The 27,500-nt window shown below is 46.6% G+C and overlaps 1 protein-coding gene across 1 annotated transcript in view; it reads right to left on the reverse strand.

Annotated features, from left to right (window-relative positions):
- LOC132448907 (interleukin-1 receptor accessory protein-like 1-A) overlaps positions 1-10,506 on the reverse strand; it is a gene marked incomplete at its 5' end in the record, with an annotated part of 26,967 nt that extends 16,461 nt beyond the window's left edge. The window contains 3 exons of the mRNA XM_060040460.1: positions 2,150-2,348; positions 4,565-4,754; positions 10,208-10,506. Of these exons, the coding sequence (XP_059896443.1) occupies positions 2,150-2,348; positions 4,565-4,754; positions 10,208-10,506 (688 nt within the window). The remainder of the gene's footprint in view (positions 1-2,149; positions 2,349-4,564; positions 4,755-10,207) is intronic.
- Positions 10,507-27,500: the final 16,994 nt, after the last annotated feature.

Genomic DNA, 27,500 nt, shown 5'->3' on the forward strand with positions numbered 1-27,500 from the left:
TCCGGGTGGCCATGCTCTCCAAAGGCTGTGCGTGTGTGATCACACCCCAGGGCTCGACCAATGGCAACGCCGTGCTGGAGGAAGGAGGTTTGATACCATATATCTTCCTGTTTGATCCGGGCCAGATATGAAGTGGTCTATCGTTGTACCTCATGGCACTATCAGCTGCTCCATCGCAGAGAGGAATGACCAGACACACAAGTAAACACTAAAGGAGATACATATCAACTTCACATGCACACGCACGCACGCACGCACGCACGCACGCACGCACACACACACACACACACACACACACACACACACACACACACACACACACACACACACACACACACAGAAACCCACAAGCACACAGAAACGTAGACTCATACAATAATACATTTCCACACATATGCTCATCGACACAGATTTCTGTATCTCTCTCTCTCTGGGTCGCACTGAGACGAGCCCTATAGCAGCATTCAAAGTGACCCCGATCCTTCATGCATCAGGCCAGCTCGGTTTGGATTACTCTCCCTGGTGGAGGACTAAAACACCCTGTCTGGACACCACTGCTCAAAAAAGTGTCTGTAAAGGTTTCGAATGGTAGGAATACATTTATTAAAATCCCCTTATGAAAGCCTCATCCACTCGCGCGAATGACTTTTTCTTCGGTAGAATATCTCCATAGCGAAATTGGAAACTTGGCGTAGCCCTGAACCTTTCAGGTGTGGGCTTTCCGGCCCAGGCTCCATGCCGTTTCCCCCCCCCCCCCCCCAGCAGAAGTTCTGCCATGGCCTAGTAACACTGCTCGATCCGAGGTCCCAGTTCCTGCCCATTGTGAGGTTGTTTTCACAGTCCCTTTCCCTTCTTTCATAATGTGCTCCACAACGCATTGAGCCCGACCGTCTTGTCTGGATCACGGAGCGAGGGGGGGGGAGAAGAGGGGAGGGAGTGAGGATAAAAATGAAGCTTGACCTTTCCATCAACCCTAATCAGAGCTGTTGAACTTGCAGAGACCTACGCTCCAGCAGTGAAATAAAGAAATATCTAAGACAAACCCTGGCTAACCTCTGACCCCCCTCATCCACATCACTCAATCGCTCTCTCCCCCGATTGCCCCTGGAGCTCTCGCTCACGGGCGAAGGGGAAGCGAGCGTGCCTCGTTTGCAGGGGCATCATCGTAACGCAGGGAGACATTTGAGAGACACTGGGTCATAGTGGGAGAAGAGATAGAGAGAGGGAGACAGAGGGAGAGAGAGAGAGAGAGAGATAGAGAGAAAGAGAGAGAGAGAGAGAGAGAGAGCGACAGAGAGAGTGGTAGTGAGATAGAGGGAGAGATAGAAAGAGAAGGATACAGAGAGAAAGCAAGATAGACAGAGAGAGAGAAAGATACAGAGGAAGAACAAGATAGGGGGAGATAGAGAAAGAGAGTTAGCGAGAGATACAGAAAGAGAGAGAGATAGAATGAGAGAGAGATGGAGAGAGAAAGAAAAAGATCCGAAGAGATTATATACAGACAGAGATAAAGAGAGAGAGAGAGGAGGAGGAAGGGAGACAGACAGACGAGACAAAGAGAGGCATGACAGCAGTTTAGAGCGGAAGAGAGAGATATGACAGGGAGTGAGTAATCTTGTGACCTTGGTCTTCGTATTTTAGCTCTCAGTGTGAAGAGGCTAGCTCAGCCAGTGGCCTGAATATTTCAGGCCTGCATGTGGGCTGCAGAGCTGCTCGAGCTGGGAATGGCATCCAGGCATCCACATGCCGCCATCAACTCAGCCCCTCCATTAACCCAGTAGCTAGGATCTGTGTGTGTGAGTGTGAGTGTTAGAGAGAGAGAGAGAGAGAGAGAGAGAGAGAGAGAAGAGAGAGAGAGAGAGAGAGAGAGAGAGAGAGAGAGAGAGAGAGAGAGAGAGGAGTGTGTGTGTGTGTGTGTGTGTGTGTGTGTGTGTGTGTGTGTGTGGGGGGGGGGTGTAACAGAGAGAGAGTTTGCGTGGTACAATACAATACCATATACAGATATAATCACATCTGTAGCAACACATCACATATTGATCATTACATCCAAACCTCTCGTCTCTCATTTCTCCTCACAACAACAACCAGTAAGCGCCATTCATTAAGAGAGGAGAGGGGCGAGAGGGGGGAGAGGGAGGAGAGGGGCGAGAGGGGGGAGATGGGAGGAGAGGGGCGGAGATGAGAGGGGAGGACCTACCGGTGACGGTGAGTTCGGTGGTTCTCCTGACCACGAAGCCCCCGAACTGGACCTCACAGGTATAGTTCCCGATGTCATCCTCCTTCACCTCCTGGATGGACAGGGTGTCTCTCTTCCGCAGGATGCTGGCGCGCCATTGCTTCGGACGGCACTCCTGTGGGTAAGCACGCACACGCGCACACACGAAAAAGCACACACATAGACACACACAGACACGCACACACACACACACACACACACGTACACACACACGAAAAAACATGTGTATACAAACGCACACCCACATAGACAAAGACGAACACACATGCCAACACGCATACACACACACGCACGCAAGCACGCAAGCAAGCACACGCACACACAAACACACACACACACAGACACACACACATTAGGACACCCACACACACACACAAACACATGGTAAAGAACAAGAGGGGTCAAACTTTAAGACCCTGCAGAACGTCTCAAGGTGAATAAATCCTGCAAATTATGACTGGGAAGACAGACTAAGACAACAGACTCTGCAAACCAAACGGACGAGGGAGGACGATAGTCATATATATTGCACATGGCCGGGGGGGCGCATCAATCTCTGCGATGACGCGCATGACCTTCACTTCACTCCGTCATGAGTTACGACCCGCGTCAAGTGCCCCATGCCGGTCACACTACGCCATCCCAGTTCAGTACTGGGAAGGACTGGGATTCATGACAATCATAAAAGCCACATATGGTAATGATGATAAGCTCCTCTAAGGAACCCGTATCATAGTCATCTGACGAAGATTTATTGCACTGAATTGAGTGTCTTCCCTGTAATACTGGTTTAGGAAAGTGTGGGTGTTGGAAATGTTGTTTCTATGGTATTCTACTGGAAACCAACAACATTGTCATCAGAAATATTCTGGTAAAAGAGGGTCCTTCTGTGTTTAAATGTATATGCGTGTGTGCGTGCACGTCCGTGCCCTTGGCGCATGTTTGTATCTGTGCCCGTGTGTATCTTTGTGCCTGTGGGTATATGTATCCGTGTGTATGTTTATATGTCTCTGTGTGGATGAGTGTCTGTGGGGATGCGTGCAAATGTCTCTGTGTGCATGTGTCTGTGTATGTGTGCATAAGTCTCTGTGTGGATGGTTATCTGTGGGGATGTGTGTATATGTCTCTGTGTGTATGTGTCTGTTGGTATTTGTGCATATGTCTCTGTGTGTATGCGTATGTGTGTATGTGACTCTGTGTGTATGTGTATGTGTGTATGTGACTCTGTGTGTATGTGTATGTGTGTGTATGTGTGCATAAGTCTGTGTGTGGATGGTTATCTGCGGGGATGTGTGTATATGTACAGTCTGTGCTCTCCAGGTCCTCTCTCCGCTTGGCAGGGACACAACCCTGGCTCACTGGACTCCATCCCGCCGTTGCTCCCGGCCACCTTAAAATTCAATCAGCGTTGCTCCGCAGTGGTCCAAATAACTCTGGGTGCCATCGCTCCCAGTCATTACCTGGGCTGTAATTGAATTCCGGGAAAACCTAGAGGTCGAGCCCGGCCCGGCTAATCTAGTGCTGATCTGCCTGTGATTAGTTTGGCCTCAGACCCTTCCCAGGATGCACTGTGTGGTCCGCAGGCCATACCTGACCCGTGGAAGGCGACCGCCCACGTCATAGAGGAGGAGTAGGGGGAGGAGGAGGTGGTGGAGGAGGTGCAACAAGGCATGGATATCAGCTACTGAGAGCATTTAGAGGACACTCACTTATCCTGTAGGGCAAGAGCATGAGAATGTACAATTTTCTCCTCCGTGTTTCCGTTTATTAGGAGAGTCGTCTCCATGGCCGCCCTCTGTGCAACCTCTCTGTGTTCTTGTAATCTCTGCGCACATTAAACGACTACAGCGCTGGCCGTGTGCACCACTGCAGACAAACACTTTCTTTGCCATTCCTACGCTCGCTGACAATTTGCATAACTGATCCGGAACCTTCAAATAAATGTACTTTTTTTTTTCAGGCTTACCATCAGAGACATTTGAGATGAAACCTGATCGCTGAACCACGTTACATCGCTGCTTGCTCGTGTAGTCACAAATACAGATGCTCACTTTTTCATCCTACATAATTGATGAATCGTTTTGAGGAAAACGACACAAATCGATGCAATCAGGCGGGCAAATCATACAACGTCATTTGCAAATAGGGCGAACGGCAGATGCACACAATTAAAAGGAAGACAAACAATGAATCCGCACATACACATGATACAAACATACAAAGCAATGGGAAGGCATTCTGACGCCCATGCAAACACACAAACCAATGGGAAGACATTTAGACGCCCATACGAACATACAAACCAATGGGAAGACAGTGGCCAGAGACCCACCTTGTACAGGTGATGTCCGGCTCCTTGCCGGGTTCCACGTAGTCGTCGATGTCCGGACATAGGATGTCTTTGCTCTTGCTGAGCTCGGCCTTCTCCGTCCGTCTCATGTTGGAGTTGTAGCAGAGTTCGGTGTCGTTCTCGGCCACCGTCAGAGACATGGACACCTTCATGCAGTAGGTGGAGTTCCTGAATCAACAAACACAACACAACACAGACAATTTGTTAACCCATTTGCATTTCAATTAGCATAACAAATACAACTTTAGATGATCATCTAGCAGACTCAATTTGGGGTGAACAGGGCTTTTAGTTTCCTGGGCTTTATACAAAGTTGTTACAAACAAAGTTTCTCTACTGTAGAAAAGCTCCAGAATATAGTAGAAAACAAGATGTAACTTGGCCCCTGATAGTTTTTTGATTTCCCCGACCCAGGCTCTGTGCCGTCTCCCCCCAGAAGGTCTGATGTAACATCGTAAGACTGCTGGATCCTAAATTCACAATTACATACTTTTGTAACCTTTGCGGACAGTCCAAGCTTACAACATAGTTTACAAAACAAATTGTTTATAATCACACACGACTGACGGGTCAACCATTGATTTTTCCCACAAGCACTTCCGTACGCGAGTGGGAAGAGCACGGGTTATATTTGGATACATCCGCTTAGATACTTAAGTCTTGAGCGCATCTTTTACAGGGGAAGAGCTACCGCTCATTGCTCATCACTCCTCCTCACTTGATCTCCCTCTCTGTGCGTTTGTCGGCGTTAGCAATAACGACGTGTTCAGCAGCTTTACCGAGTCCTCGACTCACGCTCATGACCAAACATTAGATTTATGGTGGTTGTGCTGGTGGAGGTGGTGGTGGTCTTGGTGATGGTGGTGGTGGTGGTGTGGTGGTGGTGTGGGGTGTTGGGTTTGTGTGTGGGGATGGGGGGGGGGGGGGGGATTATAGCGAGCATCCAGGAATGCTAATCAGAGAAGACACTGCTAATCAGAGAAGACACTGAGAGAGTGAGAGGGAGGGAGAGAGAGAGAGGGAGAAAGAGAGAGAGAGAGAGAGAGAGGAGAGAGAGAGAGAGAGAGAGAGAGAGAGAGAGAGAGAGAGAGAGCTTAGTCATCAAATGATGCAACACGCCTCCCTCACCACACGCCTCACCGACACACATTGGCTGGTAGATTTAGAGGACGCTTCCCTCTGTGCTATTAATGTCATTGTTGTAATCATCATTATCCCTAACCCCATCCCTCACTCACGCTCTCACCCCTACCTTCACCTCCCGATACAGTCATACATGCAGTGCAATATTGTTTTCATTGGCATCTCCATCACCACCCCACGCCTTCGCAACCATCTCCACCTTCATCACCATCATCATCATCATCATCCTCCTCATCATCATCATCATCATCATCGTCATCACTTACATCTTCACGACTACAACAACAACTTATTCTATACCATTAACACCATCTGGTCCTTTACCACCATCATCATTATCATCATCATCATCATCATGACCGTCACCACAATCTCTTCCTTTACCCTCATCACCTCAGACATCGTCACCATCACTCCCCCCCCCCCCCCCCCCCCCCCCCCGCCTCATCTTCAAAATGACTTCCGCTGCTGTCCTCCCCATTAGGGTACAAGGCCTCAGTGTCAACGTTGTACCCATTGCAAAACATCACCTCTGCGTTCGTCCACCTGTCTGTATGTGTCCCGTGGCCCAGCCTGCGCAGTAGTCAGCCCCACACAGCCCCCCCCAGTAGACCAGTGGAAGCCCGACAGTGACCCGTGTCTCCAGCCATATGGGCTGTCATTTAATTTCATCACATTAAATCCACTACTGGCCAGATGCTGCCATTCACTGTAAATGACAGGGTGTCATGTCATCTGCTCAGGATATGGAAGCAATAAGTGAGTCACCTCTCTTGTATTAACAACGTGACCCTCAGAGACATAAAGCACGTGTGCACATTCTGGGCCACAGACACACACACACACACACACACACACACACACACACACACACACACGCGCACACACACACACACACACACACACACACACACACACACACACACACACACACACACACACACACACACGTGTGAGCCCACACACACCCAAACACACAGGCATAGACATACACACAGACACACAGACACACACACACACACACACACACACACACACACACACACACACACACACACACACACACACTCGTGGGACCAGATCAATACATACAGAGGTATGTTTTGCCGTCCTTGGACTCAGCACCGTGGATGAGGGGCAGGTCGCGGCAGTGACCAGAGTGGAAGAGGCAGGGGAGGAACGCGACACAGAGGAAAGGAGACCGAAAGACTGAATGAGAAAATGTGCTGCAACAGGAACACGGCCGACGCAATCCATTGCAACGAGGCCACGTGCTGGCGGAAACCGAGTTGTGTCATTATTGACTCTACTCTCCCTACCCAGCATGCAAAGCGTGGTAAGTCGTTACGCCACAGACTCGCAGGCATGCAGGTGCGTTAACACACACCAAGGCTCTGACGAAATAACACTGCAGCTGTCCATGCCTGCGTATCCACCAACGCACACACAAGACAACCTTAAAGGTAACGCAGTAAAGGCAGAATGACTTGATGCGATTACAAGATTACCTGTAATGACCTCTTTCTCAGTGCTCAGTCCCCACATCTGAGCCCCCCCTCACCCCACCCTGTATTCAGGATGCCGCATACCATATGCTTTAAATATTCACAGCAGGCGTCCTGTTACATGATGGGGAAAGGTGTCAGGGGTGCTTTGATTGATGGGCAGTTGCAGGTAGAGGAAGGGGTTGGAGAGGGGGGGGGGGGCAGGGAGGGGGGAGGGGATTTTTGGACGCAAGGTCCCTGCCTGCCTGTCACACTCTATTTGAGTAGGGTGGCTATTGGACATTAGTCTGCGGCTCACGTCAGCCGCCATTCGTTATTAGCCCACACGCTGGATAATGCAATCGCGAACGAGAGGAGAGCGCACGTGAAGAGGGAGCGCACGTGAAGAGGAAGCGCACGTGGAGCCGGGCACTCAAGAGCACACACTCATTATGAGAAGTGTATGAATAAATTTACCAGGTAAAACATGTAGGGAGCCGTAATGTGTGTGTGTGTGTGTGTGTGTGTGTGTGTATGTGTGTGAGTGTGTGTCTGTACCTGTGTGTACGTGTGTTTGCGTGTGTGTGCAGGTGTGTGTGTGTGTGTAAGATAGGGATGGTGGACAATGGAAAGAAAAAAGAGGGTGAGAAACCAAGAGAGATATAGGGGAGGAGAGAGAGACAAAGAGACAGAGAGAGGTGAAGGTAGGGAGAAAAAAGAGCATATCTTCCAGACCTAGTATGAGTTGAAAAAACGTGGGGGAGAGAGAGACATAATCTGAACGTAGGAGTCAAACAAACCAGAAACAGAAAAAAGAGAGAAGGATGAACATGAAACAAAGGTAGATAGGGAGGAGGAGAGAACATGAAGAAATTGCTATGTAAATCAAGTCACCTTCACGTGAAACCTAGCGATTAGATTTAAGTTGCCAGGCAGAGAAGGACAAAGATAACTGCTGGTGCATACACACTAGCATCACTGGTGCATGCAAACACTGGTATGCAGCAGATAAACAACGCACGCACACACACACACACACACACACACACACACACACACACACACACACACACACACACACACACACACACACACACACACACACACACACACACACACACACACACACACACACACACACACAAACACACACACACTCACATATTTTGTTGTGTACCTATTGCCCATTCGGAGGAAAAAGATACGGAGGGCGTAAACACAAAGCTGAGGTGAGCTCATGGCAGGAATACCAACATACCATGCAAAATGTGAATGTAAGTGTCAATCTCAATTTCTGTTTTAATGGTACACAAATGTGTACAAAAAAGTAAATATGAATCGCAGTGTATAATATCTATCACTAAGCGTGTCTGACAACTCCACAGAGTTGGCAGGTAGAACGGCACATTGTGTCCTCTTTCACACATGAAACATGCAAAGCCCTTAGCCCATACGTTCCCATCCTCATCTACATTAATATGTTTTTAATTGGGTCTGTCAGTGATGGGTTTTGGCAATTACAAAGCATAAACAGAATATATTATCACACGACTGTGTGCTGAGATCATTAAGCAGGTCAACCCGGTTGTTGTCGTCCATGGTTGAGAACAAATGGATGTTTGTTTGCAGCTCGGAATAGAAAATGGAGGCCCGACCGTGGAGAGAATTCTCTCTCCGTCTCTCTCGCTCTCTGTAGGGAGTCGCAGTAAAGAGGGGTCGCATGTGGTAAAATGGGACTCAAAAGCATACCCTTTAACAAAAGGACAATTGATTTCTAGCTCCCAAGCAAATCTCTCGCAGTGCTCCGGTTGGTTAGTGTATCTGAGACGTTTAAAATCTCCCCAGATGGAACCAGCACTGCGGAGAAACCAGAAACCTAGAGGCATCTGTTTTTCTTTACAAGTGTCACGCCATGGAGAATTGGTACAATATGCTCTGAATTTCAAGCGGGGGGGGGGGGGGGGGATTGAATATAGTCCCTTGTTTGCATGAATTGGCAATAATCAAAGACAGCCCAACAAGCCATTGATTTAACGTAAAGCTGTTTTCTCTAAGTGTTTGTGTCATTAGTTGTGCTGTATTTGGTGGTGACACCACCCATTGCCAAACATGCTCTTCACAATCACAACTCAACTGATCATTCCATGGCCTTCATGGCTCTTTAAGGTCTTTAACGGTCTGGTAAAAAAGAAAGAAAAGCTAACTGTGAAATGAAGAGCTGCAATGAGCCGTTTATTTTCTGCGGTGTGTTCTCCACCGTAAAGGTCAATAAGTTACCGCCACATAATTACCCGTTCGTCTCCCTGTACGCCCCACTTAAAGGCTTGTGTGTTTGTTTTGTTATTGTGTGTAGGTGTGTGTGTGTGGGTGTGGGTGTATGTATGTGCATGTGTGCATGTGTGCATGCCAGTGTGTTTCAGGTGTGTGTGGTTGCCTGTGCTTGGGTGTTGTAACAGTGTTTTTGTGAGAAAGCATCTATCTTTGAGTGTTCCCTGTGAACTACGTCTGCTGTCCACCGCTCTTTCATTTTTGACACAAACACCTACGCACACATTTTCCTCAAATGTCATTCAAATGTCACTTTCTAACTCACAATCTTTTGATGGATCAGCAGACAGTATACAACTTTGAAGTGATTACTGTTCTTTGTTATCCCAATTACCTATATTTATGAACTGTTTTTTACATTACTGATAATGATTAATTGATGCCAAAATAGACGCATGCGTTTAAAATGGTGTGTGCGTGTGTGTGGGTGTGTGTGTGTGTGCAAGGGCTTGTGTGTGTGTGCGCGAGTGTTTGTGCGGGATTGCGCTTGTGTGTGCGCGTTTAAGAAGAACAGCCCGGCAATGTGAGTCAGCAGTGAACCATCGATTTCCCATTACAATCATCCGTATACTCCGATTGTACTCATTCCTGTATGCAACATCAAAGGCCCACGCACAATATAATCTAAATCACCCCCCCTGTGATCCCTTGACCCCTTTTCCATACCGCAGCACGCAGGAGTAGAGCCCCACGTCCTGGAGGTCGGCGGGCCGGAACCAGATGGCGTCCTCCTCCTTGCTCATGCGCACGCCGTCGAAGGAGATGGGCTCCTCAAAGTCCCCGTGGCCCAGACCCGAGCTGCGGTACCACATGAGGCTCAGGCCCACGCTCTGCGCCTGCGTGTAGTTGGCCCGGATGTAGCCGTAGAACAGGGCGCACTTGACGCGCACCGGCTCCCCCTGCAGAACCCGGTACTTCAGGTAGTCCACCGACCAGTCCATACAACCGTCCACTGGGGAGGGAACAGGGGGAAAAGGGAGGGAGAGAGGGAGAGGGAGAGGAAGGGAGAGAGAGAGAAAGGGAAGGAGAGAGGGAGAGGAAGGGAAGGAGAGAGGGAGAGGAAGGGAAGGAGAGAGGGAGAGGAAGAGGGAGGGAGAGAGGCGTTAAAATTGGGGTGAAGGGGAAGGTTGTTGAGTGAATGATGTTTGTCGCCAGTGCATCTCAATAGCCAATTGTATGTTAATAGCCAAAAACATAGAACATATAAAGAGCTTTTAACATATGAAAAGGAACATGTCTCATGCATTCATTCATCTTTAAGTCATCCAGCCTCATGTTCGTCCATTAGTGTATTACAAAGATTGAATAGAAAAATCATTAGAAAATGTTTGCGACCAAATAAGTGGAATCAACATCGCAAGAATAATACAAGGCAATTTACATCGTCATCATCGCTAATTATTTATTTGGAATTTATTTATTTAGCTAATAATGAGGCTGCAATCTCTGCATTTTGCTGAAAAGAATATGAACACTATCTGTGCTTGTACAGATTGTAGCAACAAAAACAACCCCTTTTCTGGGAGCTTCAAATGACGTACGAGCTACAGTAGAATAATGTATTTAGTGCACAACAAATGCTCCAGGCATATCTACATCTCCTGCCTCTTCCGCTCTCCATCCCTCACCCTCCTCCTCCTCCTCCTCCTCTCCCTGCTCCAGAATCAGCCAACACATTAAGGCCATGTCAACAGTGACCCTGAGGAGAGCTGTCTCTTACTCACTCCTATATGTTTAATGTATACACTAAAGCATGCTGATGAAGTTTAGGGACAAACGGAAACGAGTAAACAAGTGAGAAGATGACTCTTACATCAAATGGATGATGTGAGACGCCTGTGGTGCATATGGAGGCAGTGTCACACACTGTATCCCTGGAATACAGTACCAGTGTAACACCATGATGCTGTAGCACCACGGATCTTAATGTCGGCCATGTTTCACGATGATCTCCCTCCACTCTCTTGCCTCTCTCTCTCTTCACTCTATCACTCTCTATTTCTCATCCTCTCTCCTTCCCTCTCTCTCTCTCTCTCTCTCTCTCTCTCTCTCTCTCTCTCTCTCTCTCTCTCTCTCTCTCTCTCTCTCTCTCTCTCTCTCTCTCTCCAATTTCAATTCAATTCAATTCAAAAAAGCTTTATTGGCATGAGAAATATACATTATATATACAAATGTTATGCTATAAAAGTACTTTAAAAAGTAAAATGTGCAATATTCAAAAGATTATCTCGTATAAACATAAATTAAAGATACACCCTAAATACACAGTATTGACATTATGGAGGATGTGTGCAATGGTGCAATTATTGTGTGATTGTGTGTAAGAGTGAGTCCAGGGGGATAAGTCTATGGGGAGTTTGGGGTCCTTCTCTCATCAAAACAGGTGTCAAATCTTGCTGCTGCGTTCGCACATTATTGTATTTCTCACAACAGCTATGGCAGTTTTTGAGCATCTGGAGTGTCTTTGAAGTCCTTGCATGCCTCTCTCTCTCTCCCGTTCACACATCTTACTCCATCGATTTGTTCTATTACAGTTTATATATATATATATGTATTGGCCCATGTGCATACGTATCTCCGTGTTTCGGTTCCCTCTTAAGGGTGTGAGTCCTATCTTGACATAAGGGCATAAGGGAGAGAGAGAGAGAGAGAGAGAGAGAGAGAGAGAGAGAGAGAGAGAGAGAGAGAGAGAGAGAGAGAGAGAGAGACTAAGGGACAACGTTCTATTTATGTGCAAATAATGCTCTTCATTACCAAAGAATAAATGTGTATGTGCGTGACTGTGTGTGTGTGTATGAGAGTGTGTGTGTGTGTGTGTGTGTGTGTGTGTGTGTGTGTGTGTGTGTGTGTGTGTGTGTGTGTGTGTGTGTGTGTGTGTGTGTGTGTAAGAGTGTGTGTGTGTAAGTTTGTTCTGTTTTGTGTATGCTATGTAAACCTTTGAGGTACATGGATATTTATGTGTAGAAGAGCGTGTCTGTTTAAGTGTGTGTCTGTGTGTGTGTGTGTGTGTGTGTGTGTGTGTGTGTGTGTGTGTGTGTGTGTGTGTGTGTGTGTGTGTATGTGTGTGTGTGTGTGTGTGTGTGTGGTGTGTGTTGTGTGGGGTGTGTGGTGTGTGGTGTGTGTTGTGTGCTGTGTGTGTGTATGTGTGTGGATGGGGGGGTAATGTTTGTGTGTGTGTGTGTGTGTATGTGTGTGTGTATGAGGGGGTAGTGTGTGTGTGTGTGTGTGTGCGTGTGCATGTGTGTGTGTATGTGTGGGTGTGTGTGCATGTGTATTTGTGCGCACACATTCCTAGTGTGATTAAGTGTCTGCCTAATTATTTCTGTTAATTACCAGTAAGATAAGTCTCACACATGCATGAAATAAGGCGGCTGTGTGTGTGTGCGTGCATTCACACGTGTGTGTTACTAGCTTAAGAGAGGAAAAAAGCACGAGAAGGAGTGAGAGAGACACGTGAGGAATTCTGTCTAATTATCACCCCTAATTATCAACACAAGCTCCCTTCTGTTGACAACAAGACAGAAACACACACACACAGACACACACGCACACACAGACACACACGCACACACACACACACACACACACACACACACACACATACACGCACGCACGCACGCACACGCACACGCACACACACACACACACACACACACACACACACACCTACAACTACACCTACACACACAGACGCACTGCCTATAGAATTTAATTAAGCCACCATTTGACATCCCACTGGTATACACGATAAGGGTGGCTGTCCCATGATGCAGTACAGTATTAGTATTTAAATATTCACTATACATCCTGCACATGCTAGTGCCACTTTGGAGGAAAAGTGGTCTGTTTGTTTTCCACTCATTCCCTCTGTCGCCTTCGATAAACACGGCTAAACATGACACAGGCGTCTAAGAGGGATGGTATTGATCGGAGCCAAAGCCATACAGAGAACCAGATAAAAAAGAAGGCATACTTTTAGAAACCATTATTATTCGGCTCATCAACGGGTCTCGCTAACTTAATGATTCAAACAAATCATGTTATTTTGTCCATTAATTTGCTTGCTCCCTCTCTCTCTCTCTCTCTCTCTCTCTCTCTCTCTCTCTCTCTCTCGCTCTCTCGCTCCCTCCACCCCAATGATAATAACAAACATCCAAACAAATTGATCTTCATCTACCATAGAGGTCGGTTTGGTCGGCCGTTTCTCTCCTCTACATCAAAAAACACAGAATGTGCCAACATAGGGCATGCTTAGTTAAGTCAGACTCTTTCTGAACACACATAAGCACATGCATGCACGTACACACACAAACACACACAAAAACACGCACACAATCACACAAACACACACACACACAAACCCCAGCATACACACAAACACACAAACAAACACACACATACACCCACATACACATTTACGCACACAAAAACACTTACCCACATTACAGACAAACCCACACGCACTTATGCACACAAAAACAGACACACTTCCGCACACACACACACAAACACACACACACACACAAACCAGACAGGCCTCTTAATCCTAAAAGACCTCCTGGTGTGAATCGTATGATGTAGTGGCCTTTTGCGGTCAACCATATTTATGTGTGAAACTCAAAACGGTTTTATCAACTCAATTAGAGGCTGACATTTCCCACGTCTCCGCGCCCGGGCAGAAAAATCAATGTTCCCCACAGGAGGAATACTGCAGTCAACAGCTCTCACTCACACAAACAAACTCACACACACTTACACACACATGAATAAACACACAGGGACGTCAATGCACACATGGAACCACAAAGAACTAATCGTTTTGAAGTCACACAGATGGCTGCGTAAATGAAATGGCAGTACACATGGACGTTATCGCACACACACATACACAAACACACACACCCATGCACACATACATAAAGTCATATGATCTCAATCTCATACTCAACAGCTTCCTTTACCCACTCCTGTAAACACGTTCCCCAGAGGACACTCCCCTGTGGCCAAAGTGCATGTTCACCTCGGCCGCTGGAACATCTGTGCGTGCTTCACTCAGCCTTGCTGTTAACGCGTCCTTCCTGCAGCGCGTCTCCTATGAAGCATGGTGCCACTGTCCTGCCCTGTCAACTCCCAACCCCCACCCATGTCCTAACGCACGGTCCTCACATCACTGGACAGCGCCCGGCATAAAATATCCTAGGCCACACACGTGCATAAGGACTCTGCAGGCTATCCTATGGAGGGGCGTTGTCAAAGTGTGTGTTTGTGTGTCTTTGTGTGTGCACCTTTGTGTATATGTGTGTGTGTGTGTGTGTGTGTGTGTGTGAGTGTGTGTGTGTGTGTGAGTGTGAGTTGAGTTTGTTTGTGTGAGTGTGTGTTTGTGTCTGTGTGTGTGTGTGTGTGTGTGTGTGTGTGTGTGTGTGTGTGGGGGGGGGGGGGGGGGGGGGTGTGTGCACACGCGTGTTTGCTTGTGTATGTTTGTGTGAGTTTGTCTGTGTGTATGCGTGTGTGCGTGTGCATGTGTGTGTGTGTTCACTCACGGGGACCTTATTACAATGAGTCTCAAGGCAGCCCAGGAACCTGGTCCGTCTCTTTGTGACACTAAACCCTGGCAATAACTACGGACCCCCAAGCCAGGGTGATTTTATCCAGCCGGATGCATGAACACCCCCCCCCCCCCACACACAAAAACACAAACACACATGCACACAACCGTGACCCACATGCCAGCAAAGCCCACGCCATCTCCCACTATAATCAAATCGCCATTATCCTTAAACGACAGTGCATCGCTCGACTCTATACCTCACTCCCTACGCCTCTCTCTGCTGCGTTCCCCTTCCCCTATGTTCTTTCTCTCGCTGTCTGTGTTGTGGGAGGGGTCCAGGCGCTCTGCACCCTCTCGCTGCTGTCATCTCTACCTGCCCTCCTAATGAGGTGTAATTATCAGGTTTCGGGTGGGTGGTCAGGGCAGACGCTTGTCTTGCCGTCTATATGTGGAAGTGGAGCGTGCTCCTGCCTCTCACTTTGTGTCATCCCGTTTCCCGTTTCTTCCGCATTTTACAATCCACCCACTGCGGCATAAATCTCTCCCTTTTTTTTTTTCTTTTTCTGGCCTAATATATTGGTGCCAATGCATCTCCCCGCCTGTTTTATAGTGCGTCTGTCAGCTGTGTCTTTATGCCTCCCTGCCACAATGTTCTCCCTTTTGTTCACGTATTCCGGCAGAACAATAAATGTTTACTCCTGCCCCTAGATGATCCTCGGCATCCATTAAGACATTGAAATATTATGATACATAAAATATCATGAACATTTGGAATAAGCCTTTAACAAGGCTTTTAGCGGGGACACAGTGTTGTGTGCAGAAAGGGAACAGCTTAGCTCAGCTCTGCATTTATCCCCGATTCCCTCCGGTGGTCACACGGTGACCCCTGGCCGCTGCAGCGGGGTGAATCAGGGGTTGGGGAAGGGAAGGACCCAGGGACGTAATTGTGCCGAGTCTTAAGTGCACGGTTGACTGGACTAGTGACCGAAGGAAAATTGAATTAAATGCACTATCAACAGGATTTGGCTCTATCTGGTCTTGCTCGACCGAGGTCTCACCTTGCTATCTTTTATCGCTGTGTTCTCGTGGAAATCATTGTTAAGGCGCACGGCTGAATGCACATGGGAAATGGTGATGATTTTGTGATATTGCGGCGATGAACGTGGTTTTTGGGTCAGCTTTTCTGTGTCACGGTTATTTTTGGGCGTTGGTACATTGTGGGTTTTGCGAATCGCTCCTTAATGGGGAGCTACGTGCTGATATCCGGGCTGTGTCTAAGTGCAGTAGATATAGGATAAGCGCAGTTAACCACAACCCCACCGCCTCAACCATTAGCGGTAGCATCCCACCTCTCCCAATAAATCAAAGCTGGTGTCTATCGAGCCTGGGATTCTTCTGTGTCCCTGGCTCCTCCTAATTTATGGAGCGTACGCAGACCAGGATTTTTGGCTCTCTGGATTGCACCAGGTTCTCTGGTTGGCTCAATTTCCCTTGGTAAGCTCAGGTTATATCCTGGGAAAAGGTTGATGTATTCAAAACAGTCCACACATAGATTTGGTGGAAATACAGAAGAAGTTAAAATGTTAAATTGAAATAGGATGTTTTCAAACATCTAACAGTGGATTTAATGCACATTGAATGATATACTATGGTTTAAAAGAAAATTGCGGGATATGTTTTATGCAACAGTTGTTTTATTCGAATTTGGAAGAAAGAGCATAATGACGTAAAGCATTGGTTTTCACCCTGTCACGCTTTTGATCAAATTGTCTTCATTGGATTTCAATCAAAAATACATATTTCACCAGGAAACCACCTCACTATTCACTCATCAACAACTAGGCGAATAACTCAAATCCGAACAGAATAGAAAAATGCAAAATTATGTGTGTGACACACAGAGTGAGATTTGTGTGTCTGCAGTTTCGATAATATGTTCTGTCTTTCTCACTGTGTATGAGCATGCTTCTGTGTGTGTTTATACAAATGTATGTTTGTCCGTGTTTGTGTGCGTGTGTGTGTGTGTGTGTGTGTGTGTGTGTGTGTGTGTGTGTGTGTGTGTGTGTGTGTGTGTGTGTGTGTGTGTGTGTGTGTGTGTGGGTGTGTATGTGTTCACTATGGTGACATTTTATCGCTCATTCAATGCTTCCATTGCCAGTAATTCTAAATTATAATAACTCTACATTTATACTAAGAGAAATATTGAAAAAAGCAAATATTTTCCTTCCAATTTCCGTTCTTTCTGCTGTATACAGCTACTGCTTGGTTTTCATTTCCTCACCGTTTGCAAGTCGTTCAAAGTTTCTCAAACAGATAAACAATCTCCATTTCTATGCTAATGAATGCAATGCCAATAACTTACTTTCTCCACAGCTGGAACCACTAACGTTTAAAGGAGGACATTTCACGGTGAACAAATCTGTCCATCTTAATAAAGTTGTCATCAGAACTCCGAACGAGTGTGTATGCTCGCTGACATCAGAGTTCAGCGTGTGCCACTCCACGTCCGATTCTGAGTCACAAGAGCTCCTAGCTGTACATGGGGTGGGCTTAATCACTGTGGAATAGAGGGGGGAGGAAAGAGTGAGATGTGAAGATAAATGGGAAATTAGAGGGGAAGAGTGATGAAAATAGAGACTGGATAAAGATGGAAAGAGACATGGGTAGAGGCCAGATGGGTATAAAGGTGGAAATAGAGATGGGAAGAGAGAGGAAAACAGAGATGGGAAGAGAAAGGAAAACAGAGATGGGAAGAGAGATGGGAAGAGATTTGAGGGGAAAAGAGAAATGGGTAGAGAGATTAAAGGGAGATAAGGAGAGAGACAGATAGAGCTGGAAAGAGATATGGGAAGAGAGCTGGGAATAGAGACAGCTAGAGAAAGAGAAAGAGAAGTGGAAAGAAATTAAAAGACAAATTGAGAGACATGCAAAGAGACAAGAGAGACAGGTAGAGAGATGGGAAGGGTGATGGAAGGAGAGTGCGTGAGAGGGATGACGCGATAACCGGTTGTGATGGGATGAGATTCGAAGGTAGCATATGCAGAACAAACAGACCCTGTGTCTCTCAGGATGGCTGTGGACGACATCCCTTCTGACAGGCCCGGCTGGGCAGGCCGGAACGCAGGCTAAGGCCAACATGTCGTCAGTGTTATTTGACTGTATATCAAAATGAAATGCTCTGATCCCCTGTGAAGCGCAGTTATTCTCTGAGAGGATTTCTTCGTGGTGACCCCAAGAGAAGAAATACTATTAACAAGGCCACTGTGAATGATCACCTATGACCCGAGCCCATCCATCTCAAGGGGCTTTACGGGAAACGGCGTGTGTGTGTTTGTGTGTGCTTGTCTGTTTATGTGTTTGTGTGTATGTGTGTGCATGTCTTTGTGTATGAATGTCTGTGTGTGTGTGTGTGTGTGTGTGTGTGTGTGTGTGTGTGTGTGTGTGTATCAGTGTGTGTATGTGTGTGTGTGTGTGTGTGTGTGTGTGTGTGTGTGTGTGTGTGTGTGTGTGTGTGTGTGTGTGTGTGTGTGTGTGTGTGTGTGTGTGCGTGCGTGTGCGTTTGCGTGTGTGTCTGTGCCTGACAGCACGTCACCAAGCACCAGACCATAACAACCTTAGCCTATGCTGTGTCATTTGATAAGCCAGTTTCCCTGTTCACTACGAAGAGTGAAACAGCTGTAGTTTGTGTGGACAGGCTGCATCTGTCGTTGCACTCTGCCAGAGTTCCATATGAAGGGAAAGTCCCAGCAATAATCCACACCTCGCTCTTCAGTGCATAACAAAGGGTTCCTTTTGTCTTTAGAGACGGTAATTTGTTGTTGTAAAATTCCCCATTTTGGGTGTACGTAAACAACTCCAAAGACTCCCCTCGCCCATCCCCTGTGCAGGTCTATATGATTAGGTTTAGGGTTTTTCCGTTTTTTATTCACTCGTCTCGCGGTGGGTGCACTGTAAAGTGAGTAGTAATGCAGTGCTAAATTCCACTCCCGGGACTCTACCTGCAGACAAGGCAACAATAGGGAGACAGAGTAAATCTAATTTTTGGCACAGGATCCTGAAATTTGCATACATATTGGCACAGTCATTTCAAAGGCAACACAAAGCTTTGCAAGATAAACCCAAGCTCTAAAAACAATAGTTAATTTGGCAAAAAGCAGGAAAATCCTCTGCAATAAGTGTCCCCCCCGCAGAGGATCCAAGCAGGTGTTTCAAAGAGAAGCAGGATACACGCGACTGTGAAACCACAACAATGTACAAATAAAGTATGCGTATGTGAGGCTTGGCAAAAAAGCCCCACTGGTGGTGGGAAGAAAAGAAGATCCTTTGGGGACATTTGATTAAGTTGAGCTTATTGATACACTCTGTGGACTTTGAAGGTTGTCCGCGCACGGGTCGGCTCGTCGTCTCCATAGTGTCTCATATGGAGACGGGAATGAGTTGTCTTGCCCTTGACCAAGTTCAGCCCGGCTCACGCAGATCCTTTAATAACTCTGCAATTGACTTCAAATTAACCAGCACCCGTTTTAGAACCGAAATGTCCCCTGTTGTGTGAGAAAGGATGTCAGTCAAATACTCCTTTCTCCTCTCTCTCTCTCTCTCTCTCTCTCTCTCTCTCTCTCTCTCTCTCTCTCTCTCTCTCCCTCCCTCCCTCTCTCTCTCTGTCTCTCTCTCTCCTTCTCTCTCTCTCTCGTTCGTCCCACCCAGTCCTTTTCCCGGAGCTGATAATGGGCTCTCTTTAAAGGAGAACCGAACGGCTGGTCAGGATTCGGCCGGCCAAAGAACCTCAAATAAAGGGCTCAATTTGTGAATTTGAATGCAGTGTCTCCACAATAGTAGAGGCCGGGGCGGGTGGCAAGGGGGTCATCAGAGAGAAAGAGAGGGTGTGGGTGCTACGGGGGGAGGTAGATGCATTGTTCTCCCACATGAAACGGCTCTTTATTTAAAGGTTGAGATATGGTTAGCAAACTGCGCTGTCTATCAGGAGTGTACGGCTGTTACTTCCTTACTTACAAACAGGAGACACATGCAAATAAAGTAGCTTTGACTGGGCAAATCAGCGCTGATGGTGGATGCCATTCATCAGGGTAGCAATGGTGAAGTACAATCCATAGAGGCTAATGACCTGCAAGGTGTGTGTGTGTGTGTGTGTGTGTGTGTGTGTGTGTGTGTGTGTGTGTGTGTGTGTGTACGTGTGTGTGTGTGTGTGTGTGTGTGTGTGTGTGTGTGTGTGTGTGTGTGTGTGTGTGTGTGTGTGTGTGTGTGTGTGTGTGTGTGTGTGTGTGCCTGTGTGTGTTTAACGTTTTGGTCGGTCAGCCACGCCCTCTATGTTAATGGGAACCTATCTGTCAATCTGTCAATCTGTCAACCTGTCAGGCTGCCAAATCCAGGCCGCCGGTGGAGGCCTATATTTTGCGTCCTCAACAGGGACTCAGTCCCTGATTGGCTCAGATGACATAGTCATTTCAGGAAATCAATGTGGGCGGCTCGAGATCCAGACTGATCTGACTAGTGAATACAGATTGTGAGGTCATGTGATCAGGATGCTCCCCAGGCAAGGAAAACATGGCGAGTAGTTCAAAAGTCCACACGTGTGTGTCTGTGTGTGTGTGTGTGTGTGTGTATGTGTGTGTGTGTGTGTGTGTGCGTGTGTATGTGTGTGCATGCGTGCGTGCGCGCATCCTCTATGGTGCAGCTGTGCTGCTGCGTGATTCAGGCGGAGCTGTCAGAGTGCTAATCTCCCCCAATAGAAATACAGCTTGGAAAATGTCATGCGAACATTCCGGATTGTGTTTACTCTCGCTGCAGGATCCATCGCCTCTAATTTGACAAGTCATTATCACCCCTGCTTCTGTGCCTCTCCCCTCGCCATCGCCCAGACACACAGAGACACAGAGCGGCAGGCAGGAGGAGGAGGAGGGAGAGAGAATGGAGGAGATCGAGGGAAACAAGGGCATTAAATTTCAACGCACAGCCGCGCCAGTGTACCGCCGATAATCCATTAATCCAAACACCTAGTCCGGTATAGAATAGACAGCCTCATCTCCGCTTCTGCTCCCCCTTAAGACCCGGTAATGAAGCTGCCCTCCATCAGGGGAATCCTCAAGGTACGAAGACGTCCTTTAGAAGGAGGTGCGTTCCAGACAGGCAACTTCAGCTCCCAACGACAGCTGACCTTGAACCGGGGGGCCCTGACTCTCCATTCAGTTTTCAGGTTCCCGTAGCGACAATGGAGGCTTGGTCTTCACTCTTTGTCAGGCTTAGAATAGTTTAATTAACACTTTAGTATGTGGCAGTTTAATAGCAGGGTGCCGACGAGAAAGGCCTTTTACAGAAGGAAGTCAGGCCCAGAAGCCACCGCTTACGTTGTTCCCTTGCCCTATGGACCAACAAAAATGACGTTTAAAAAAAGACTAGTGTACCAGACCTACAAGCCATAAATAAAGTAAATGAATCCATAAATGAAACATTTTAGAGGGCAATCAGCGTTACAGATGGTGAGCCAAACACATTAATTCCTCCGAAATCTCAAGGTCGGGTTCATATTAAAAACAGGAATGCGAAGGAGAAAAAAAAAGTTAATTTGTGGAAGTATAAATCGGCCGTTTACGTAATAACATTACACAAAACGTTCAAGATGAGAGGCCATTGAACACAACTGTGGGTGTGCCTGCGAAGTGAACCTTTGTGCTGTGATACAACAAATCAAGCTGGTCCAGGATCAGGGCTGTCGGCTCGATATTCAATTGAAACGAAGCCCTGGTGGCTCCAACAGATGGGCGGCTGTTGCTCGCGTTTTCGCGGCGAACAGGTACCATATTTCTCAGGGCCTATACTTTCAAGGCCTTTAAATCTTGGGCAACCCTGGGGAAGATTTCATAAAAGCCAAGCGTAGACAGTCAGCAGCAGAAATGAAAACCAATGAATTGGAGACAAGGGAAATATAGCCGGTGAATTCCCCCACTAATGGCCAAAACTTTTGTGGCGGTCGTGTTTAACTGTGTGTTTCCTCAAAGTACGATTGGACACACCTTTGAGCGGAAAATAGAGCATCAAAGATGAAGATGAAGGGTTGTGTTGGGGGGACGGCGGGAGGTGAGAGTAAGGTGAGGAAAGTAAGTGAACAATATTTTATCTTGTCTTATGTATATATAAAGGAGCAGTGCATGCCATAGCAGTGCATGTACTGTGCTGCGAAACGATCCGTGGTAGTCGAACATGTGCCAGAGAAATCGCTTCATCACAGTGCTATCTGCAGTGAACGCCTGCAATATTCATGGTCATGAGACACACACACACACACACTCGCTTCATGCTGTCAAGATAGCTGTAGCTGAACTAGCATGTTCCTACAGATATGGCTGCGTATTGGTAATTATTTACAGTGTTATCTGAGGCATGGGGGTAATTTATTCATCAGAGACGTCGGGTGAGTGAGATGTGCATGGAGCATATGCACTGGAAGGAAGCTTCAGGAAATATTGATGTGTGTCACTGTGCAAGTTTCTATACTTTGATTTATTTTTCAAAGTTTTCATCCGATTCTCCTCTTTTTGAAGCACAGTACTGCATTATGGGTTCTGATACTTCGGTTTCACTCACAAGAAATGGCAATTTTGATTCCTCTACTGCAGAAATTAATAAAAAAAAATCTTGAGGAGCGATTATTCATTTAATTAATTTGTAGAGCTGAGTGAGCTTCATACAACACATAAAACACTAGACTATGTGCTGCTGTTGTGTCTACCGCATTACTGGCGGTTAAAACTACCAGTAGAAAAATCTCATTATTTACTTAACTCTAAAGGGAATAAGGAACAAAAAAATAAGGCAAATTAATATGGCAAATGCAGGGAACTAAGTTTAACTCGAAATGAAGATCAGACAGGATTTTCTGCTTTATTTTTCAGAGAGAGACATTCTTGCACAAATAGAGCATTATGAGACAGAGATAAGAATTGAGGGTGACAGAGAGAGAGAGAGAGGGCGAGAGAGGCAGTGATCCATTCATGCAGTCAGTCACTCAGTCAGTAAAAGGACAGCTCCAGCGAGAGCTGACACTCTGGGCTAGAGGAGTTAATGACACCACTGCCCTAGGCAAGGACCCTGGCACCATTGTCGTGCACGCGCACACACACACACACACACACACACACACACACACACACACACACACACACACACACACACACACACACATTCATGCATCCATGTACAGACACAGACACGCAACTGCAAACCCATACACACACACACACACACACACACACACACACACACCCATGCCAGATGCATGCCGAAACACACACAAACACACACACACACACACACACACACACACACACACACACACACACACACACACACACACACACACACACACACACACACACACACACACGTACACAAGATGAATTCCAAATCTGCAACTGTATATGTGTGTGTGATATAACTATTAGTGTTAAAAAAAAACATGAGCAATTGGTCCATACTGAAGATATTATTTTGATCCATAGTGTAGCCTACATTACCCTATGAACTGCTTCAACTGGTCTAAGATTGCATATTGAACATTGTTCAAGATGCATATTCAATGACCGATCTCATCGCTCTCTTTCTGTTCCTGTGCTATCCTTCCCTTATCCTCTCCTCTGCAGCTCTGCTCCCTGCTTCTCCCCTGCCTTCTATCCTCTTCCATCTTCTCTTTTTCTCCACTGTTGTTTGAGGAGCCAGCTGTGGTAACAAGGCCAGTGATCCAGAGGGAGCATTCACTTGTGTAACACGGTTTAACCGTAGCCCCTTCTTGCACAGATGGTAACACACTCGAAAAACATATGCACAAATCAGTAGAGTGCAGTTTAGCATTAATCCCACAAAGCCAAGAAACTGTCCTGAGCCCCACAGAGCAAGGTCTCTGTGGCTGTGGAAAACCTTTGTTTGCTGTGGTTTGCTTAAATGTAATGAAGTGTAGCAGCATATGTGTGTATATGTAAGTGTGTGTATGTGTGTGTGTATTGGTTTGTAAAGAATTGTAGGCTGATGCATGGGTTATATACTGTGCATTATTGCACGTACTTGTGTTGGGGAGAAGATAAGTCAGTGACAAAGATGAAAGAACATTTTCAATTAAGATGGCTATAATGAAGGCCGGACCATTAATAATGCAGCGCCAGTAACACCACCACCACCACCACCACCACCACCAGCACCACCACCACCACTACCATTACCCCATTAGAGTGGTGCCCCAGTTCAAAGACAGCATCGCTGGACGCGAAGATGTCGTCAAATGGTTTGCTGCCCGAATAATATCTGATTTATTAGGCTAGAGAAAAGTGGGTGACAGTTCACAGTGTGTGTGTGTGTGTGTTTTTGGCGCACAGTGAGAATATGGTTTGACAAAGAGGGGGAAAGCAACATTCAAATTAACAGGGAGGGGAGAGGAAGACAGATCGAAGAAGAAACGACAGTCATCACCACCTTCCCCTTAATTATTTATACGCAGAGATTCTCGTCCCTGATTTCCGATCCAATTAAAACCGCCTTTCAAACGAGTATGTTTTGGTTTTGTTAGGGAGACAGTATAAAAAGCAGGACCAGTATTTGACCGTGGCGACCCTATGATTTTTTCCCCGAAGTTTCAATATATATTGCCTGGCCTTAACACAAATACTGCATGCATGCTGATATTCACATATGTAGCAAACCACAGGCAATTATATGCTGTGAGAACAAACGAAGATGAGGTCACTCTGATATAGAGTACATGTCCTAAGTATGCATGCATGTACTCACAAACACATACACACACACACAAACTTCTGTGCGAAAAAAACCACAACACATCCATAACCCTAAAGATTCCAGTAACCTGCGCTCATTCTCCGTCGTGGTGTTGACATTATAATTTACTGTTTGCATTTAATGCAAGGCAGAGAACTACGGGCGCTAACCTTGTAGTCAGGAATTTAAACAATCCCCTTTACATCTCAATCGCTGAATTATTCAGCCGCGAGCTGATAAGTAGCCGTGGTGCAGGAGGACAGGGCCTTTGGGTGGGCTCTTCAAAGACTAACGACAAGGGGTGAGTAGGACGACACCATTTTGTGCTACACACCCCCATGCGGCACAGACATCCACCTTCGTCCAACGATTTTCGCATTAAAACCACTCGTAAAAAGACAACCAAGACAGGGAAGGATTTACGGCGGACTTAGAGTCAACAAACGAGAAATCGTGGGGGGTAGCCTGAATATCACCATGTTTTTTTTGTTTATGGGTGGATTTTTCTTCCTCACATGCACTTTGATCTGCAGCCTCAGCACGGCTCCTCTGTGCGCCACGCCCCTTTGCTCTGCCCTCCGCTGGGCCCGAGACGGGGAGGGCAGTGCTTGTGTGGCGGCTTTTAATAGGAATTAGCAGCTTTTCATTGTGATGGTGATGGAGTGTGGTTCCCCAGGGTGGCTCTGCTCATTGTTACCCGGTCTTGTAAATCTACAGTAATCCTCCCAGTGCAGTCCAGAAACATAATAACCTAACACACAGCATACACACTAACACATACACACACACACATATGCAAACACACACACATGTACTGACTCACACACACAATCTCACAAACGCACACACACATACACGCACACACACACACACACACACACAGGCGACAGAGAGAGCCAACAGACCAACACACACACACACACACACACACACACACACACACACACACACACACACACACACACACACACACACACACACACACACACACACACACATACAAAGACACACACAAGCACATACACTCACACATGCTGTGGACATTATATGTGAAAAACGTGCAGAGAACACAATTTCTGGAGAAGAGAACACACACGTGCCTACACCCAACCAGCCACCCCCGTTAATATAATAAAAGCGTTACTGAAGCCCATCAACCACAACCAATTATACACTTAACCAAAGTTCAGACTGTTACCAAAACGGAGAAAAAACGTGGGTCTTTATGAGGCATCATTCGGTGCAGTGCGAAGACATTTAAACACCATGAAAGCACAATTATGACTGGTTTGAAATGCATGATAAATCAAGTGTTTTAGGGGGGTGATAATTAGTGTGCAGTTATGTAACGGTCGTTTTTGAGCCACCCCTGCAACCCCCAGACATTATTACAAGGTAAATTGAAAAATGAAGGTAATGTGAGTGATGCGATGCATCGTTAGCGAGGGAGTACAGGTATAGTGTTCACACAAGACAGCCAGGATCCAATACACACAGGCCTTTGGGTCTTTAGAAAACCATAGCAGATAAGCTTTATCTCATTAATTCTCAAAAGATGCCTTATTTATTTATTTCTGAAGCAATGGCTGCAAAAGGGAGACTGTGGGACTTGTTTAAATCACAGCCTCGTATCCAATTTTAAATTGGACTATTTCTTCCATGAAGTTTCCATCTTGCTATTTCCTAACCTCTCGACCCCTCTTGCTGCCTCCTCCTCCACACAAAACACACCCACACACTCAGCCATATCCACACAAACACAACCACACTCTGACGCACGCATTAGGGCAAGCCAAGAGATGGATTTCAAACTGATTACAAACTGACCATCCCTCTCACCCACTAAGAAACCACACTAACACTTTATCTTGCGGCTAAATCATCAGATTATTCACAATAGGAATCACATGTGATGTTATATACATATGAGATACATGAATACTATGTACAGTAGCGGCCTTTGGGGGCATCTGGACCATATGTATATCTTTGTGTGTGTGTGTGTGTGTGTGTGTGTGTGTGTGTGTGTGTGTGTGTGTGTGTGTGTGTGTGTGTGTGTGTGTGTGTGTGTGTGTGTGTGTGTGTGTGTGCGTGCGCGCGCGCGCGTGTGTGTGTGTGTGTGTGTGTGTGTGTGTGTGTGTGTGTAGAATAGGTATTGTAAACATGGTGGTGGGCTGCTTGGCGAGCCCCTGCCTCCCAGTCTGATCAGTGGACCAGTGGCTGTGGTCCTGCGGGCCTGTTAAACGCTCCCTCCATTAGAGGCTAAACAAGAGGGCTCAGAACAGGGGGCTCGGTCTCAGCTGTCTCTTGTACTCCAGTAAACACTGACACTGTGACATGGCAGCACAATGCGTAGTCACAGGCATGCTTATATATATATATACATATAAATATATATATATATATATATATAGGGTATATTATTGCAGACATATGTGTGCGAATGCGTATGTGCTTGTGTAGATCCCTACATACATATATGCACACACATTCACACACATGCACACAGAAACACACACACATACAAACACACACACAGTACATGCACACATACACAAACATGCACACACACATGCACACACACACACACACACACACACACACACACACACACACACACACACACACACA

The sequence above is a fragment of the Gadus macrocephalus genome, chromosome 20 (assembly GCF_031168955.1).
Source record: "Gadus macrocephalus chromosome 20, ASM3116895v1".
Lineage (NCBI taxonomy): Eukaryota > Metazoa > Chordata > Actinopteri > Gadiformes > Gadidae > Gadus > Gadus macrocephalus.